The sequence below is a fragment of the Trichosurus vulpecula genome, chromosome 5 (genome assembly GCF_011100635.1).
Source record: "Trichosurus vulpecula isolate mTriVul1 chromosome 5, mTriVul1.pri, whole genome shotgun sequence".
NCBI classification, from domain to species: Eukaryota; Metazoa; Chordata; class Mammalia; order Diprotodontia; family Phalangeridae; genus Trichosurus; species Trichosurus vulpecula.
In genome coordinates this window covers 42385551-42405060 of record NC_050577.1, presented here as the reverse complement: position 1 = coordinate 42405060, position 19510 = coordinate 42385551, and the positions used below count along the sequence as shown (strand labels likewise).

At 37.2% G+C, this 19510-nt stretch overlaps 1 protein-coding gene across 2 annotated transcripts in view; it reads left to right on the top strand.

Moving 5' to 3' along the window:
* Nucleotides 1-19040, top strand: part of TOPBP1 (DNA topoisomerase II binding protein 1) — a 50479-nt gene extending 31439 nt beyond the window's left edge. For both annotated transcript variants that reach the window (XM_036759681.1, XM_036759683.1), the window contains exons 17-28: nt 596-719; nt 2422-2571; nt 2684-2786; nt 4388-4580; nt 6325-6545; nt 7599-7765; nt 7912-8023; nt 16298-16461; nt 17185-17322; nt 18151-18240; nt 18417-18578; nt 18830-19040. In XM_036759681.1, the coding sequence (XP_036615576.1) occupies nt 596-719; nt 2422-2571; nt 2684-2786; nt 4388-4580; nt 6325-6545; nt 7599-7765; nt 7912-8023; nt 16298-16461; nt 17185-17322; nt 18151-18240; nt 18417-18578; nt 18830-18970 (1765 nt within the window). In that variant the 3' untranslated portion in view covers nt 18971-19040. The remainder of the gene's footprint in view (nt 1-595; nt 720-2421; nt 2572-2683; nt 2787-4387; nt 4581-6324; nt 6546-7598; nt 7766-7911; nt 8024-16297; nt 16462-17184; nt 17323-18150; nt 18241-18416; nt 18579-18829) is intronic.
* Nucleotides 19041-19510: the final 470 nt, after the last annotated feature.

Genomic DNA, 19510 nt, shown 5'->3' with positions numbered 1-19510 from the left:
GGAGAGAGCTAGCTACATCCAGAGAAAGAACTATGGAGTCTGAATGCAGATTGAGGCACACTTTATGCTTGCCGGTTTTTTTTCCCCTTTTTTTCTCTTTTGTTTTTGTTTGGTTTCTTCTTTCTACTGATTCATTCCATTGGTCATAATTCTTTACAACTTGACTGTTGTGTAAATAAGTTCAATGCGAAGTTATACGTAGAACATATATCAGATTCCGTGCTGTCGGGGCGGGGGGAGGGTGGTCAGGAGAAAATCTGGAACTCAAAATTATGTGGAACTGAGTGTTGTAAGCTAAAAATAAAAAATCTTAATTATGGAAAAAAAACAACAACAAAAAATGTTCCCCTCTCTTTTCTTTGATATATTTGAACTTTTATGAGTAGATCTGCTACACTTCTCCAAGATTTTTACTCAGGTCAGAAGTTAAAAGGGAGTGTCAGTTCATATAAGTTGTTTAGAGATGTTTTGTTATATAGTTCTTAAGTTTTCTTTGTTTCTGGAATGTAAAAGTATTCCCATATTCCAAGCAGCAATGGTATTAAACTGGTTTGTGTATCTTCTTTTAGTTATATTTCTTTTGCCTGTATCGTAGATGGAGTTTTGATGAAACAGTGACTCATTTCATCTATCAAGGGCGGCCAAATGACACTAATCGAGAGTATAAGGCTGTTAAAGAAAGAGGCATACACATTGTTTCAGAGCACTGGCTTTTAGAAGTAGGTAACATTTTTTTCCCTTTCTCTTAAATGAAGATATAAACAAAACTTGTTCTGAAGTAACAGCAAACTTCAATTAAATATAAATGTGTTTGATGATCAACTTTTATGATTATCATGAGTAATGCTTTGACATTATAAAACTCTGGTCCCCCAAAAAGCTTATCTTTCCTCCTAAGCCTGCTACCACTGACCATTCAGTGTCCCTTGTCTGCCAACTTTGGTGTTCTCTTTGACTCTTCTCTTGCTTTGCTTTCCCTTCCCTAAACAATCATGTACCCCTCTACAACATCCCTCATACTTTTCTTTTCTTATTTTTACACACACACACACACACACATCACTGACCTGAGGTGGGTATGGTAATAAACTCTTAACAAGTTTTCCTGATTCTTTAGTCCATCCTTTTTTCCACTGATAAATTCATCTTATGTTCACAAAAGTCAGGCATTCCCCATTTTCTCTGAAGCAAAGGATAGGAGTTTCCAAGAGGCAAATTTAAGCTTCAATGTAAGAAAAAAGCTTTCTAACAATTAGGGCTACCCAGAAATCAATTGGGCTGTCTACAAAGATAAAAAAGTCCTCCCTGTCAGTCATCAGTTAACAGCCATTTATTAAGTGCCTACTGTGTGCCAGACACTGTGCTGAAGAATCAAAGAAAGGCAAAAAACAGTTCTTGCTCTCAAGAAAGTCAGTCTAATGGGAATTTTGCGGTCTTGTTGAGGTCTTTAAGCAAAGGCTAGATTACTGGGGGGAAGGAGAGGGGTAGTATGTTAGAGGGAACAATTCATTGGAATTTGAGTTCTTTAACTCTGAGCATCTCCGAAATTAAACATGTGCTCTTTTGTCTACATTTAATGTCCTAACAGTCTGACACTGCCATAGTTTTCTTGTGTGATCTCGTATTCTCTTCTTTTCATTCTGTAGTTCAGCCAGACATGCTGTTTCCCATGTTTGGAGTAAACAACTTCTTCCTCTCTTCCTATTAAATTTATTTCTTAACTCCTAAAAGCTAACTCAGATGCTAGAAATGCCTTTCCAAATCTTCCTCCTTGGTATAAGCCTCCCCTGGTACTTTTATATTATAATATAGCAATATATATCATAGTATTTATGGTAGACTATAAACTCTGCGAAAGCAGGAACCATGTTCTTATCTAAAGCTTTGAAACTCATCTAGCACTATAGCACAGTGCTTGGCACAAGTAAATGCTTAATAAGTGTATTAATTATGAGTATTAATCATTATATTCTTTCATTGAATTGAGTCATGAGCTTAAACTTTATCTCTTAAATCATTAGTTCTTCAGTGGTAGATTCCCTTTTACTCCATTTTACCTGAGGTTCTTCTCACAAGTTAAAAGCTGCACAGATGAAAAAATTTTAAGTTTATTCCCTATGGCTTGTTGAGAATTGGTTCAATATATTAGTTTGATATAGAGAAGCACTCCCATGCCAATGACAGTAACATAGCAATGGAATTAGATTTAGTACTTCAGTGGATACTTTTCCCTTTAAAAAAGGAGAACAGTTAAATTTGCTTTCATCATGGAGACATTTCCATGTAAGCTTTTAAGACCATAGAATTGTAGAGGTTTTTTGTTCTAATCTTAGATATGAAGTATTTAGATTATCTTCTGTAACATTGTGGGTGGGTCTGTTATAACTTTCCAGTATTGTTAGAAGTATGTTTGTGTTGCAGAGTGCTCAAGAATACAAGCGTCTTCCTGAATCTCTTTATCCACATACCTACAATCCCAAAATGAGCCTGGACATAAGTGCAGTGCCAGACAGCAGATTTTGTGCCAGTCGTTCTCCATCAACTAGTAAAAAGGCAAAAGATGATGATGAGGTATTTGATGTAGACTACACATTGAACACCTAAGATTAATATATAATGCAGTATACAAAAAATATATACAATAATGGTCTCTTTTGAGAAATTGCATTTTTTCCCCCAATAGCCTCATCTTCATTTATCTTTGGAAGGAAATGATGAAGATATGACCATTGATCAGAAGGAAGTGGCAAATGCAAATGGAGAAATACCAAATATTCCCAAAGGAGGTAAAATTTTCATGTTGCCCAACTATAGTCATTACCTAAAGTTAAGTAGCTTACAAAGATAACTTTTTTATATTGTTTTTATGTGAAGAATTACCAGAAAGTCTGCCAGATAATGAATTTTTTTGGCCACAGTAGCTTTTAAAAGACTGCCCATGATCTATGTTGTTGAAGGGAATACCTAGAGAAAAACAGAGATCCTTGTAATATCAGAGCAGTGTAAAAGATGATATAAATGTTTAATACAAAGTGCCTTCTTTCTATGAATATCTAAAGACCATCTTCTCTCCACATTGCCAAATATATCTGCACCCCTTTGGCCTAATATGTACCAAGTACACAGTTTGAGTACTGGATTCTGTGCTGTACTGGAGTCAGGAAACTGAGGTTCAAATGCCACTTTAAGGAACTAACTTTATTTCTATGGTCAAGTCACTTAACCTCTCAGTGCCTGTTTCTTCATCTGTAAAATGAGGATAATACTCCTTGTACTACCTACCTCACAAAGTTATTTTGAGGAAAGGGCTTTAAGAAAAAACTTAAAATGATTTTTCAAAATTTGAGTAATTTTGAAAAAGAAACATTTTTAGGTGCTTCATTCCTCATGGTACTGTACTAGGCCTACAGATTGAATTAGACTACTGTGGGCTTGGTTCCCCAAGGATAGTGGTGAAATGAGAAAAGGGGAAGATGGAGAGGAAATAAGCTTGTTAATTGAAAAAAAAATTTAAGTGTTGAGGGACATATAAAAATTAAATAAAATGTCCATTCAGTGGGAAAAAAAGAAACGGAAAAAGTGCTGGATTTAGAGTCCGAGGCCTTGGCTTTGGGCTATGCCACTTGTTTGGCCAAGTCACGTCACCTCCAGGAGCTTCCGATTCCCTAGTTACAAGATGAGGGGATTGGATGAGATGACCTTGAGTCCCTTGCCAGCTCTAAATCCATGATGATCCTTACTGTTGATGACCTACCTTTAATAGGCTAACCTCTACTTATTATTGGGCCGTCTCAGTCTTTACTTTGAGCTGACCTATCATGTATCCATTCTCTCGTCACACCATCCTTCCACAACTCTCAAAAGAATAGCTGCCATCCTGGGTGCTAGACATGGCATTATTCTTGTCCTTACAGAACTGGGGAGATAAAATGTCCCTGTTTAACCGAGAAGGAAGAAATGGGATGAGATTTCAGAGGGAGGAGAGCAATCCCTGTACTTTATTATGTATTGTAATTATTATATGTGTTTTATGTGCCTTCAGAGGATGCAAAGACCCTAAAAGGCAAGAGTTGCTTCTTCTTTGTATCCCAGCACTTAATACCATACTGTAGCATTGAGCAGTGAGCATTCGTGGTTTGGAATTTGGTGTGGTGTGGAGCCAGGCATTGGATGAGCTTTTACATCTGTAAATGAAGGGGCTGGAAGGATGATGATTTTGGTTTCATCCAGGCTTAATTCTGTGATGCTATGAAGTAGATGCTGAAGAAATGCTTAATAAAAGAATTTGTGCTTAGCCAGAGCCTGAGTGTAAATGTATTCCAAACCCCTTTTGAGAAAAAGAAAATCAAACATGAACCTCAGGTGCTGATTCTCTTGCTATTCCAAGCTCTAACACAGACCCTGGAAATGAGAAAAAGCTTCCAAAAGCAGCTGCAGGAGATAATGTCTGCCACATCAGTAGAAAAACTCCAAGGGCAAAGGAATTCCCTGTCCAGAAACGGTTGTGACAGCTCTTCTTCAACTCCCGATCTTGCCCGGTCTGCACGCAGTGGCCGCAGCCGAGTCCTAGAAGCATTAAGGTATCTGGCTCGTGAGGGGAAGCCCTCGGAGGAAGGGAAGAGATGCAGTTTTCTCATCTGTTTATGTGTTAGCACTTTAAGAAGGCAGCATTGTGTAGTGGTTAGAGAGTTGTACCTGGAGTTACAAAGACCTGAGTTAGAAAACTGCCTCACACACTAGCTGTATGACCCTGGGAAAGTCATCTCTCACCTCCGTTTCCTCTGTAAAATGGGGATGATCATAATAGTACCTACTTCACTGGATTGTTCTGATGACAGAATAAAATAATAGTACATATTAAGAGCTGGCAAGCATCATAGAACTTTGAGAACTTGAAACATTACATAATTTTTTTTATTATTATTGGTGTTCAACATTATATTATCCAGAAAAAAATTTAATTCATTCTAGTCAGCATTACTAATATCTTGTCATTATTGGCATATCATTGACTACATGATGATGACTAAAACTAAATGATGCCTGTTTAAAAATTACTTCTAATACCATTCAATAATTATTCTGCTGGAGTGAGTCAGAATGAATTAGCTTCTCAACAATTCTATTCCTGTGAGGTAAACTAAAATTTTCAGGACTCATAATAAAGAGGATGGTAGTTTTCTTAATCTAGGACACTATAGATGTAGTTAGAGAAAACTATACTTACTGTGCAACAATTAAAGAGAAAATACACAACATTTGGTATAGATGGGAATAAAATCACTTTCTAATACCATAGAGTATATTTTGTTATGAGTAACCTGTCTTGGATCCTCAAGGAGCTCTAACTGTTCCCTGTTACAATTGGATTTATAAAGTATTCTCATTACATGACAAATAGCATTAAGATAAGTGTTACTCTCCCGTTCTATGTACCACCCAAACTGGTCTGGTTGACAGTTTATCCCATCTGTGAGAGTTTACTCCCATCTCTCCTGTGCATGTTTCTCCCCATTCCTGAAATGCTCTCTACCCCCCTCTCGGAGTCCCTGGCTCTCTTCAAAGTTCAGCTCAAGTAACACTTTCTGAAAGAGACCTTTTCTCATTCCCCAGTTGTTATCAATGTGGCCTCTTCCTTCCTCTTCCCTCCCCCTAAAAATAAATTTACTTATCCACATACATGTTTTTTCATCTGCTAGAATGTAAACTCCTTGGAAGAAGAAAATGGTTCAGTTTTTTGTCTACATCCCTTCTAGCACAGTGCTTAACACATAGGTCTTTAATGAACGCTTGCATTAAATTGTTATTGTTCATATAATTTACAGTAATAACGTGAATACATACCATTATTGGTGGAGGAACTACTGCAGTTTACTAAAAAAAATTGCGTATGGGGCATGTCTAGAACAAACTGTTATATATAACATGATCAGATTCCAATATAACTGACAGATTTTTTTTTTGGCTTAATTTTGTTGGTTTTTTTGGTGACAAGAGAGGGTTCATTCTCCAGGGGGGCAAGGAAAGGGATATTCCTCTTCCTTCCTCCCTCCCCCCACCCGGCCAAAAAAAGAAAAAAAAACCATTACTCATGTTAAGTCTAAACACCTCAGTAAAATGTTTTTTTTTAATTACCTATAAGGGTGTATATTAGCTCTTAGGACACTGGAACAAATTTTGTTTAATACTGTTACTTGAATAGCACAAGTTCAGGAAATAAAATTCCAACAGGAGCTAATCTTCATGGGAGTTAGGAATTTTGACAAGATGGGTTTTGCTATCGAAAAAGTAGTTTGAACATCACCATCTACATGTATTCCTTAGGCAGTCTCGTCAAGCCCTTGCTGATGTCTACACAGAGCCCTCCCAGAGTGAACAGATCATTTGGGATGACCCTACAGCACGGGAGGAAAGAGCAAGGCTGGCCAGCAACTTGCAGTGGCCCACCTGTCCTACACAGTATTCTGAACTTCAGACGAACGTAAAGAATTTAGAAGACTCGCCCTTCCAGGAATCTTTGCATGATTCTGCAATTACTGAACATGGTAGTGAAAGACAAATACACTAACTAGTTTAATAAGGGTGGTTTTTGCTTATTAAAAATTTCAGATAGCTTATGGTAGTAATATGGAATTTAAAAGGAAATGAAAAGCATTTTGTTTATTCTATAGCTTTAAACTTAGAAATAATTCATAATTTTGAGAGATTTTGATTTTGAGAGATTTTGAGTTCATTTTGTTGATTTGATCTTTGTCCTTGCCTTTCCTCTCAATATTATATGCCTTTGTCTAATTTTCTTATTTTTTACTTAAGCTCCTTTTTATATCTGTTGCAACATAAAAGTTAAAAATTAGCTAGAAAGATCCCAAATTATAATGTGTTTTTTTATCTTTTGAAATTGCTCTAAAATATATTTGGAGATAGCCATTACTTAGTATTGCTTGAGTTTAAGCTGTTTCAGTAAGAAGTTTGGACAAATAACACGTAAGAAATAAATGTTCATAAATTTCTGGAGTTGTAAGCAGAAAGCCTTATCTAAATCTCAGACAAACTAGAACTGGAGAATAGTCCTTACAATACAGACAAAATTAAAGTGCTGTTGCCACCTGAAGCTACCATATAATGCAGATTCAGTTTTGAATCATTATTAAAGCCCTCATGAAGTTGAGATTTGGAAAAACATCCCAAGCACAATTATCCTCCCAAAATTGGTGTCTGAAGGGTATCTAGTCCTTCCTACATTGATTATAAACAAATTGATTCTTCTCTCAACACTGTCTTTACATTCTTCGTGTCATCTCTACTTTTTTATCATCTCGATTTCAGTTTGTTTTTTTCACTGAAAAGCTTTGCTTTGTATTTTCTTCCTGCAATGCTTTTTTATATCATATATAGTATTTTACAACAATGAAAGAAATTTAGAGAAAAGAAAAAACTTTGTCCCTTTAAAACTAACACTTTTTTTAATCCCTGAGACAAAGTGGCAACATCTTTTATGTGTACTTTTAGCTCCCCTTAGTGTTAAACTGAATATACTTCTCAGAATTTATTTTTCATTGTATTCAAATATCCTACTACTGCATTTTATTTCCCCTCAGTGGCCTGTGGTCCTAGAGATGTGTGTATAAGTGAGGTCCCAAAACAGCCAGTTTGTGAAGACCTGGAAACTACAATAAAAGACAGCTACCTCATTCCTACACCGCAAGCCCCCAGCATTGCTTTCCCCCTAGCCAACCCACCTGTGGCTCCTCACCCCAAAGAAAAGGTAAGGCTAAAAATATGCTCCCAATATGATAATGTGGTTTGTTTTAAATACTCAGTAAGCTATCAGTCAGTTTTAAAGAAATGTGCTAAATATACATATGCTTAAAATGTGAATTTTTCTAAATCTGAAATTCTGTTTCATTCCAGACAGTACAGGCAGAGGAGACACATCAAGAATTAGAAAAACAATACCGATTTCAACTATCATCTCTTAATCCACAGGAACGAATTGATTATTGTCATCTAATTGAGGAATTAGGTAATAATACTTTTCATTAAACTGTAAAAGCACAGATAGTAGCTTTGTTAGGTAGTTAAACGTTGCTGACTCTTTTTTAGACAGAAAAATTGGGATGGAAGAGGTAATGTATATGCTACATAATGAGTCAACATCATAGTTAGGACGAGAATCTGTTTACTAGTCCACTGGGTCATGGTGTCAGAGTACTAATAATTTAATCCATCAAGGTTTACATTTAAGATTTTTGGGCCTTGTGTGTTTGGTGAATGTTCCTTGTTTTTAAGTCTTGCATAAAACTGATGTTGAAGTAGATTTGCACTAGAAGTAGAGTAACCTTTTAATTAATTTAATGTTATAGTAATAACCACTTAGCAACCTCAGCTCTCTAGAGAACATGAAATAACAGCTTCAAAGTCCCAGTAGTAAAGCTCTATACTTTGACTGTTTTTAACATAATTCCCAAACAAACTGAGTCATCAGGTGTCCCAGGACACATTAGTTTAGAAACTGCAAAGTAGAATGAGTGGTGAGAGGAGGGAATATTATTACTGTAACAACAATGTTACTTGCAGCTGTTGTGGGGGTATAAGACCAATAACATCAGCACACAAGGAGGGCTGCCAGCACAGGTTCTTTGATCTAAAGGAAAGCAGCTTAAAAGGGGTCAACAGTCTTACTTTAATCAAACATATATATATGTTGTTTATATAATTCATCTAGTTCAGGGGAAAAGTCAGCACCCTGAACTTCAGAGAAAATACAAGCAGAAGTTACATAAACAGAGCAAATACAAACAGCAAAGACCAACAGACAGGACTTCCAACTGTCTGACCAAAAACAATACATACATAGTTATAAGAGAGAGAAGCACCAACATCTGGGTTTTTCAAAGCTGGGGAGCTCCTTAACAGCTATGCAGAGTCTCATCTGGCTGCATCACATGAACACTCTTCTTATGAGTTAGCCACAAAGCAAAATGCTAACCTAAAAGTATATATACACTTCTTCACAATCAGAGGGCATCACAACGCTCGTGACCCAGGCTCATGTGACTTAGGCTTCCATGAACTCAAGCAGGTCACATGGGCATATGAATGGATGAGAAAGATCTTCCCATTAAGCAAAAATACATTAACAGTACAATTAGGCAAAAGAAATATCAGCTGGCAGTATGATTTTTGAGGGAGGAGTTGAAAACTTATCAGCACACAATGGGGCAAGCTGCAAATTACAGTTAATTACACTCCGGAACCTGGAGTGAGTCAATCAAGAAGTCTATTAAGTGCTCACTATGTGCCAGGTACAGTGACAAAGATAAAATGTCACTTGCCTTCTAGGAGGCTACATTCAAATGTATTCACATAAAGTTTAAAAAAAAAAAAAAGATGGGAGGGCCCTGGTGGCCAGTGGGCAATGAGGAAAGACTTCGTGGAAAAGGTGGTGCTTAAGCAGAATTTTGAAGGAAGCAAGGGATTCCAAGAGGTGGAGGTGAGGTGTGGTGGGGCTGTAATTAAGACGGGGAACAACCACTGTAAAAGTACAGAGATGGGAGATAAGGAACAGTAAGAAGGCCAATTTGACTGGATTATAAAATGTTGGAAGGGAAACAGTGTGAAATAAGGTAGAAAAGGCAGCTTGCAGGCTAGTTGTAAAGGAATTTAAAAGCCAGAAGAGTTTGTATTTGAGGGAGACATTGGAGTCTTTGAGTAGGAGTGACATCGTTACATGTGCACTTCAGGAAAAGAAGAGGCACAGGAGACCATTTAGAAGGCGCTTGTAATAATATGGGCTGGAGGTGATGAGGGCCTGAACTCTGGTGGTGGCTACGTGAGTACAAAGAAAGGGGAAGAAGGAGATGGTTAGTAATAACCCGATCTGGGAAAGTATTGGATATTAGGGGTGATGGATAGGGAAGAGGCAGAGGATAACACCTGGGTGATTGGGATAGTGTTATCCTGAACAGAAAGATGTAAATTCATAGGTGGAGTTTAGGTAAGGAAGATTATGAGTTATTTTGACCTACTGAGATTGAGATGGCTACTCAGACATCTATTTTGAAATAATCAGGAGGCAGTTTAGAAGTATGTGACTCAGGAGAGGAACTAGGACTTAATGTATAGATTTGGGAATGATTTGCATAGTGGTGGTGTAATTAAACACAAGAACATATGGAAAGTGAAGGGAAAAGGTCCAGGACAAAACATTAAGAGTACAGTTAGGGGACATCAAATGAATAAAGAACCAGGAGACTGCAGAACACTTAGGACAACTGAGAGAGCAATGTCACAAAAACCCATAGAGGACAGAATGTCCAGGAGAGAGGGATCAACACTGTCAGATGCTACTGGGAGTTCATGGAGTATGCAGTTTGAAAAAAAAAAAGGCTCTAAGATCAGGCCATTCATATCAGTAACTTTGGAAAGAGCAGTCTAGATTGAGTGATGAAGTTGGGAATCAGATTGCAAAGGGATGAGAAATGAATGAGAAGAGAAATGGAGGCAAATGGCACAGATAGCTTTTTCTAGGAGTTGGCTGGGAAAAGGAGGATAGAGATAGTATGACAGCTTGAAGACACAAGGGAGATTTGGGTATGTTTGTAGGCAGTAGGAAAGGAACCAGTCGAGAAGGAGAAACTGAAGATTAAAATGGAAATGGGAATGAATGTGGGCAATCTGCTAGATAAAATAGGAAAGGATAGAGGATCATTGATAAATATAGAAGGATTGGCCGTGATGAAAAGGCTCATTTCTTCATTAGAGGAGTAAAGGAAGAAAGAATGAGCAGTAGTGTCAAGAGGGTTTTAGCTGGGGGAGGGAATGGTGCACTAGGCTTAAAGAAAAGGTTTGAAACAATCTCTGAGGAAAGTGGCGTAGAGAATCAATTAAGGGACAGGAATAAAAGGATTGTCTTGATGTGGTGAGGGCTCAGTTGAGTTTCAAGCCATAAAAAAGTTAAATTGTGTTCTATATCCCATGTTGAAATGTGTAGGGAAATCTAGTACATTTTAGGAAGATTTCTACCAAAAGTCCTTAAAGCCAAAAGGTTTTAACATTCTTTTTCTTATTTTAGTTCCTTTTAAAGGTACAACAAAGTTGTCATGTAATTTACCCACCCTGAGATGGCTAGTGCTAGTAGCATTAGAAGTGTGCATGCGTGTGTGTGTGTCCGTGTCCTTTCTCTGTAGGCAGATAGTATCTTTCTTCATAGAACCTTTGTAGTTAATTTGAGTATTTATAATAGCCTGAATGACTTGGTCATTCAGAGTTGTTCTTAAAACAATTTGCTGGTTCTAGCAGTTAAAAGGGCTTTATCAATCTGAAAAATCCACTCGATGTCTCATTCCTCATTGGTGCTATATAGATAGCTATTACTATGCCTTTTCTGGACATATAGATAACTTGGAATTTTTTTTTTTGGTGACTTTGCCAGTGGAACACAAGCTCTAGCAGGTTCTACCATGTTGAAAAGTCTTTAGATGTACTTCTGGCAACAGATTGTATAATTTCTAAGGACTAACTACCTTGTTAAATAAGAAGAGACTCATCACCAGTATTTTGGCCAATTGGTTATGAATTCTTTGGTCATGACAACCCATGAAACTTAAAAAAAAAAAATACAAAATGTCCTCAATCCTGTACAGACCTTTTCTGCTTTTGTAGTGATGGTGGCAGAATGATGGCACTAAAAATCACCATTTTGAACCCATCTCCAAAAATTAACAGCTTTTGGTACTCTAAATGTGAGGTCTTTATCCAGAAGACACATTTCACAGAGGACTGGTTATTTTGTCATTCTCTATAAATGAAACCAAAGGCAAAAGGAATTGCAGTAAATGGAATAATGATCCACAGGTTCTCCGTGGAGAGTCAAATAAAGGAATTGGCTGAATTGGTTTCATTGTGCATCCAAAGGCAATAAGAAACGTTTCATGGAATATTTAATCATCTCAGTGTTCATAAGTATTTGTGCCCTCCCCCCCCCAAAAAAAATAAAACTGCCATAAAAATAATTGTATCAACACCAATTGGAAGATAAGGATGTAGATGATTCTACAGAGAGCTTGTTAAGATGCTCCAGTTAAATCAACTTGTATTTTCATACTCATTGTCATTCCAATGGGCAGAGGAGAAAATGGTGGGGGAAGAGATGCTTGAAAACATGGTTCAGAAGTTAGAAGTGAGCAAAAGGCATGTAGACAGCTATAGAAGCCTCATAACTGCACATCCTGAAAAGAATTAGCAAGTGCCAAATCTGGTGAGTGCTAAATTAACAATACGAAAAATGAGCCTGATTGCATTTTCATGGACAAAATAATCCCACCTCTGTCACCTACTACCATGGAGAAGTCACTTAACCCTTTAGGGCTTGTAAAATGAGAGATATTGAACTAGATGGACTCTTAAGTGATCTTCTGGCACTAAATTTACAATCTTATTGTTCATAATTGGTATGAGAGTAATGTCTGTGTCCAGGCAGATGACCAGTTTTGGATCATAGTTTGATGCCTGGAGGGACCCTTGTCTCAGATTTGCTACTAGAAGAGGTGGAAATGACTCTGAAAGGAAAAAAAGTATGGGAGCTACACCAAAACTACAGAAGAGGGCCACCCTGTTTGAGGCGAGACAATTTCATAGGCACTAAAGAGTCATTTCTCAAGGTATATGAAAGTGTGCCATAGCAACAACTTGGAAAAAATCTCAGACCTTGTTATTACTGAAGATGACTGTGAAAGGAGCATGCAGAGCAGCCCATCTACCTACTTTCTCATCTCTACAAAAATGCTATGAGAATTTTACAAGAGCAGCCTCCTTGATGACGGTATTAAAAGACAAGCAGCAGTGTTCTACAAAAAATACATCTTTACCACCATGGAATTGACTGAAAGAGAATAAATCCCTCTGTGCTGTTTATTGATTGTAAAAAAGGATTTTATTTGGTAGAACAAAATGCCACCTAAAAGATTTTCCTCTAATGAAGGATGGTCCATGAATTTGTCAGGATCATACAGAGTTCTTTGGAAGATTTAACAAGAGAAGTAAATTAATTCATTTATCCTCTGCTTACAAGGCATATAAAGGAGATGTATACTCACTAAAGATGTTCATCACTGTCATGGAAGAGGTCCAAATACATAGTCCAAATTGGAGGGATTCTCTGTAGGTCCAGATCTCACATTTGTAAATGACAAGCTAATTATGCCAAACCTTAGATCATTCAAAAGAGTTAGGACCAAGTAATCACACAGGAAAAACTAAGTGGATAAAGAATAACTTATACAGTTGGATAGATAACCTGTAGAACTGCTCTTTCTCTACATACATCTTGGACACACTGTGAGTAGACAATCTGGTGCAGAATGGAACAGGAGGTGAGTAGACTGGATTGTCTTTGGGAAATGGCAAACCTATTTTAAAGACCCCAAGCTTCTCACTGAAAAAAAGGCCCATTTCTAAAAATAGTTTGTTCTGTGATACCGGATAGCCGAGTCCTAGAACACCACAGTCTCTGAAGAACTGAAGTTGAGGGTCACCCAAACAGCGATCGAAAAACCAGCAGACACATTACAAACAAGGAATTATTCAGAAGTGGTTTAAAGGATGTCATCAGAAAAAAAAGCAAGAGTGAGGGAATGCCAGGACACAGCTCACAGACTCCATTTATATTCAAAGAACGTTAAAGGAATTCAAGAAATTTCTCCAGCTTGTTGGGTTGACCCCCTATAGTGAATTAGTTAAAGGATGTAAACAGTAGGTACAAGATGGACAGACATGAAGGTTTATACAGTTTTCTTTGGAGGAAATAACCACATTAAGGAATCACAGATCTACTGGATTATTGCTCAATAATGCAAAATAACTGAGTTGTGACTACTCTGCCTCAAAATGACCGATTTTTTTTTGGCAAGGTTGTTGCTCCAGTGTATGGAAAGTATATACTATGTAAAATATGTGTTGTATTTGCAAACAGTAGGAAGAGTTATGGATAATATGCAAAAACTAATGTTAACTGCTTCCAAAACCATGATGTGCAGGAGGGTGAATGTTGTTATATCACAGGGGATAAATCCTAAAGCTTCCTTCAAATAGAGAAACCCGCAAGTATTTCCAATAGAGAACACTTCAGGATTGCTGCTCTTGTTTCCTTTAAAGCTCCCCCTAATTCATTGAATTGTCAGGACACTTGAAATACTCAAAACCAGAGGTGTCAGGTAGCAAAACTCCCCCATGTAGCCCAAACCACATTAAATGTAATTAGAAAATGTTTAACAAAAGACATAAAAATACAACATAGATAATGTTAACTTGGTGGTTTTTAAGTCAATATTGGCTCCTAGGGATCGATTTCTCTTTGACTTTGATACCACTGCTCAAAACCATAAATTTTGAAGCTTTCCCATATTTGAAAACATTTGTAAATTATGTTCAACAGATTTGACACAAACATTTTGAAAAGCATGTCAGCTAGTTTTAGATGGGGTTATATAGGTCCCCAAGTGTCTTTGGCATAGAGAGAAACTGAAGTGCTTGGTAGTTTGTTAACCTTCCAAATCTGTGATCTCCACAGATTTCTCTTTTCTGGCCTGACCAAATTCATAACATTTTATAGGCCTAAATAGTCTATCAACTGTCAGGAAGTATTTTTGGCATCTTATGTCCTTCCTCCCTTCCCTACTCTCCCTCCTCCCCCAATTTGGAAAATAGCATTTGCATAAAATGAAATAAGTCTTAGTGAATGAATTGGTATTTTACCAAAAGGACAGCATCTTCTGAAGACCAGAGATTTTATTGTATTCCTAGGAGAAGACTTTGTGGTGTGGTAGAAGGAATGTTGGATTGAAGACCTGGGTTTGAGTCTTGGGTTTGCCATCATTTTGTGATGCATGGCCAAGTCATGTCTCTGACCTTTAGTTTGCTTGTTTGTAACCAGACGACCTTTAAGGCCTTTTGAAGATCCAACTGTATGAGTCCATTTAAGTAGTGTTTAGTGTATGCTGTGTTGAGTGAGATAAAACAAAAGAAAGTCTACCATATTGATACTGGAATTGGAGCTGGTATGTCTAGAAGACCAGAGTCCCAATCCAGCCTCAGAAGCTTCCTGTGTGATTTTGAATAATTCACTTAAGCAGATGCCTCCATTCCTCGGCTGTAAAATGGGGATGATAATGATAGCACCTGACTCCCAGAGTAGATGAGGATCGAGTGAGAGGACAGTTGTAAAGTGCTTAGCACATAATAGTGCTATGTAAATGTGAACTATTATTATGTTTTGTCATTCTGACATAAGCTTTTAATGATTGATGTGGTATCTTTAAGGTTAAAAAAACAACCTGAGGACTGACCATTAAGCACATTACACACATAAAGCCTAAAGGAGAAATAGAAGAGATTATGTAAGTTAGAGATTTCATTTTTCCTTCTTTTGCAGCCATACCAAATTTTTGTCTTTCCTTTAACATGTATGTGCATGTGATATTGGATGCTCAGAGAGGTCTAGCCCCTCTGGTAAGAGGGCTTGCCAGCCTTTTTTCAGAGCCGTTTATCCAACTTTGATGTCCACCTGTGGCTCCACGAAGCTGTAACGTGCACAGCAGCCACTGTCTGGCAGACTGTCTCAGCAGACAGGCTAAAACCAGGTTGAGGGTGAGTTAGGGGGATGGCTGAAGCAGAAACTGCAGAGTGCTTAGAGAACTGCACCCTGGGCCGTCTCCAGCTGTCTTGACTTCTGTCTTATAGCTGGATTTCAAAAACTCTGTAACCAGATTAAGGCTGACAACTTTATGCAGCTCTGCCTCACTTAAATCCACTTCACCCACAAGTCATCACTCACCCACTACTTTCTGTACCCTGACCCCCATCATGATATCATTGCCCTTTGAAAATAAAGGATGAGCAACAACATGATAGCTTTAGTTTTTTCCCCCTTCCTGTTGCCTTCTCCCGTGATTACTCTTTTCTCTCTAGCCCATATCTTACTCTCTGAGTAAGTAAGTTTCCCTTATCTTACTCTCTGAGAATTTCTCTGAAACATTGAAAAGTTCTTTTTCTGTTAACAGCTACACTTGTCTTTCATCATAGGTGATTGTTTCACTTTTTTCAATGTTAGGTTTAGTCTGTATAGTGAAGAGCTTATGAAATAAGATTTTTTTTTTTATATTGGGTGATTTCTAGTCAACTAAGAATTTTCTTACCAGGAAAAATTGCCTTGAAACGAATCTGTTGTAAATACATAACTGATTTTTTTTTTATTTTTTATTTTTTTTTTAAATACATAACTGATTACTCTCTCCTTTAGGTGGTCTTGTGCTAGAGAAACAGTGCTTTGATCCGAGCTGTACACACACTATTGTGGGACATCCTCTTCGGAATGAGAAGTATTTGGCTTCTATGGCTGCTGGAAAGTGGATACTTCATCGCTCATACCTTGAAGCTTGCAGAGCAGCTGGATGCTTTGTCCAGGTATGTATTAAAAATCCTTCTTAAGGTAATTATTGGTCTTAAGTATGTTAACATTATCCAAAATGGTTAAAGAAGAGAGAACTAAAAAGAACACTAACAGTTCACCTAAACTAGTCAATGGATCACAACTCATTCAGTGGCACCAAAAGTGTAAAAATGTTAATAGCTTAACAAAGCAAAGTAGTAGTGAGAGTTCAGATAACCAGATTCCTTTTATTTTAATTACTTGAGTTTTAATGTCTTTGTTCTCCTTAGTGTTCAACAGAGCTTACTAGTATAACAACAGACATTTTTTTTTCATATCATTTGGAAGCGAATATTTTGTTTGCCAGTCTTGAGCTTTCAAACATTGTTATTCTCTGATATTATTTATGGTAGGACATTTAGCTCAATAAAACTTTCTCTTTCATTAAAAGAATTAAAAACCTCTGATAGCAAGGTATTCTTATTCACATTAACTGTCTTTTTTGTCATAAAAAGTAGAGGGATTCACTGTCTACTTTCTAAATTCATGTCAGCATGGGGTTGTGAAAGCTTCCTGGTCCTCTTATTTTTTTGTAGGTAAGAGGAGAACCCTCCTAGGCCTGTGAAAAGTTAGTAACTAAGTCTCAAAAAGTGCTGTTTATCGTGGTAGTTATTATTTGATGATTCTGAATCAGACATTTCTCAGGCTACAATTTTAATAAAAGCCAAAAAGTCTTTACTGAAGCTAAAATTTTCTAGGAAGAAGAATATGAATGGGGAAGTAGTTCTATACTTGATGTTTTGACTGGAATCAGTGTACAGCAGAGGAAACTAGCACTTGCTGCAATGAGATGGAGGAAAAGGATTCAGAAAAGACAAGAGGAGGGCACTGTTGAGGTATGTATATGTTTGTGTGTGTGTGTCTTCTGTGTATATATGTGTTTAACATGAATGAACTGTATGGATTCATACACTTAGCAGACCTGGGATCTTTTCAGTATAGGGAACGGCTACCTCTGCTCTGCCAAAGGTTGGGCACTTTTGCAACTTCGAGATAGAAAGAGATCATTGCTGACTGCACGATGACTTAAAAAAAATTAACAGTTTATTCCTATATATACATCCCTAAATCTGTTTGCCTACATATGTGTATAGCATGTGTACATATGTAGGTATTATTAGCCTAGTACATTTTCCTCTGCATTCTCCCTCATCTTTTTTATTTGTACAGAATATTTTCATTTTTATATATTTAAAAAGTTAATAATTCTTGGTCTTCTCAGAGTATTTCATAAAATCAGTATAATGTAAAAAGACAGCAATTCCTGTTGATATCTGCATCAGTCCGAGCCACTCCTTTTGGCATGGGGCTAGATTTTTTATTCTGCCTAACTTTGCTTAGTGCTCAACTAACCAACTTTTCAGAAAAGCATTTATTTTCATGTTTTCTCCAAATAATTGCTCACTTCTATATCTTTTCCTTCAGAACATGGTTTCATATAGCCTTTAAGCAAGTCAGGAAAATTCCAAAACGAAACAAGATTTCCTCTTGGCTTTAAAAAGACGCTAGGAAATGCCTGAACACAGGTCAAGCTGCTTTTTTACTAATAGCCACATTTTTTAAATTAGTTTATTATCAGTGTCAGTTTCTAGCACTGGTTTTGGGGTTAGGGAGAAGATTCTCCTTTCACACTGATTTAAACACTTGCTTTTCTTTTGTTGTAGGGGGCTTTTAGTGGGTGGAAGGTGATTTTAAATGTTGAACAATCCAGAGAACCAGGATTTCGGCGTCTTCTTCAGTCTGGAGGAGCAAAGGTTTGTTGAACCAAGATGAACTAAATCACTTTACTGAGATTTTTACTTGAAATTTGTTTTTTAATGAGCTTAACCTTTTTCTCATGTTTTCTGAGATATGGTGATCAGTAAAAGGAGAACAAGGAGTTGATCTACTCTGACCCAATAACTGTGATCCTGGCTTATTTTACTACTAGGTGTTACCTGGTCATTCTGTGCCTCTCTTCAAAGAAGCCACACACCTTTTTGCTGACTTCAGTAAGCTGAAACCAGAGGACACCAGAATTAACATAGCAGAAGCCGTTGCCCAGAAAGTGAACTGCTTGAAGCCAGAATATATTGCCGATTACCTGATGCAGGTTGGTAGGACTGTTTTTTAATTAACTGCAGCAGAAAGCACTAAATCTATTTGGTTTTATAATACCCCTCACCTAGGTCAGAGCATCTGTTCCATTGTTAAAAATTTAGGGTCCTATTTTTCCCTGGAGTTTACATTGGTAATTTCCTTTTGTTCATACTTGGAAATCAGATGTACTTTAGGAAATCACTATGGCAGTGCGAGACGTGGAGGCAGAGGGGAACAAAGAGGTTTTTTGTTGTTGTTTTACAGGAGTCTCCTCCACCATTGGAGAATTATTGTCCACCTGAAGCAGTCTCGTTTCTCCAAAATAATAAGGAAACGGAGACAGGATCATCACAGAAGAGAAAAACTACAGAAATACATAAATTCAAGCGACCGAGAATATGCTAACTTGGGTCTGTTCTTTTAAGATAATGTGAAATATTTTGAAAATTAAAATTTGCAATGTTAATATCATGAATTTGTGTGGTGATTAAAAGAAGCCTGGATAAAAATTTTAGTTACCAAAATATTGGGCCTACATTTTTATATGCAATCATGAATCAATTTAAGTGGCACAGTGGATAGAGTGCCTGGCCTGGAGTCACTCTTCTAGTATTTATTTCTACATGGAATTTGTTTTGGTTTTATAACAAAGGCATAAAGATGCAGCATGTTAAATTGTAGGTGCATTACAAGCTTCCAAAAGTATTTGCCTCATTTTGGGGAAGAAACCAAAATATATACAACACCGTTTTAAGTAAGGATTTATAGAAATGCAGGCAGCAACCAGTAGCAAAGATAGAACAGTTCATTCTGGTATAATTATCAGAAATTAAAATATCAGCCCTGAGCTAAGCCACAGCTGAGAAGTGTATGAGTTAACACATGTAAATCTGCTATAATCTCCAATCTCGTACTCATTTAACATCTATAGTACTTATTCAGTGG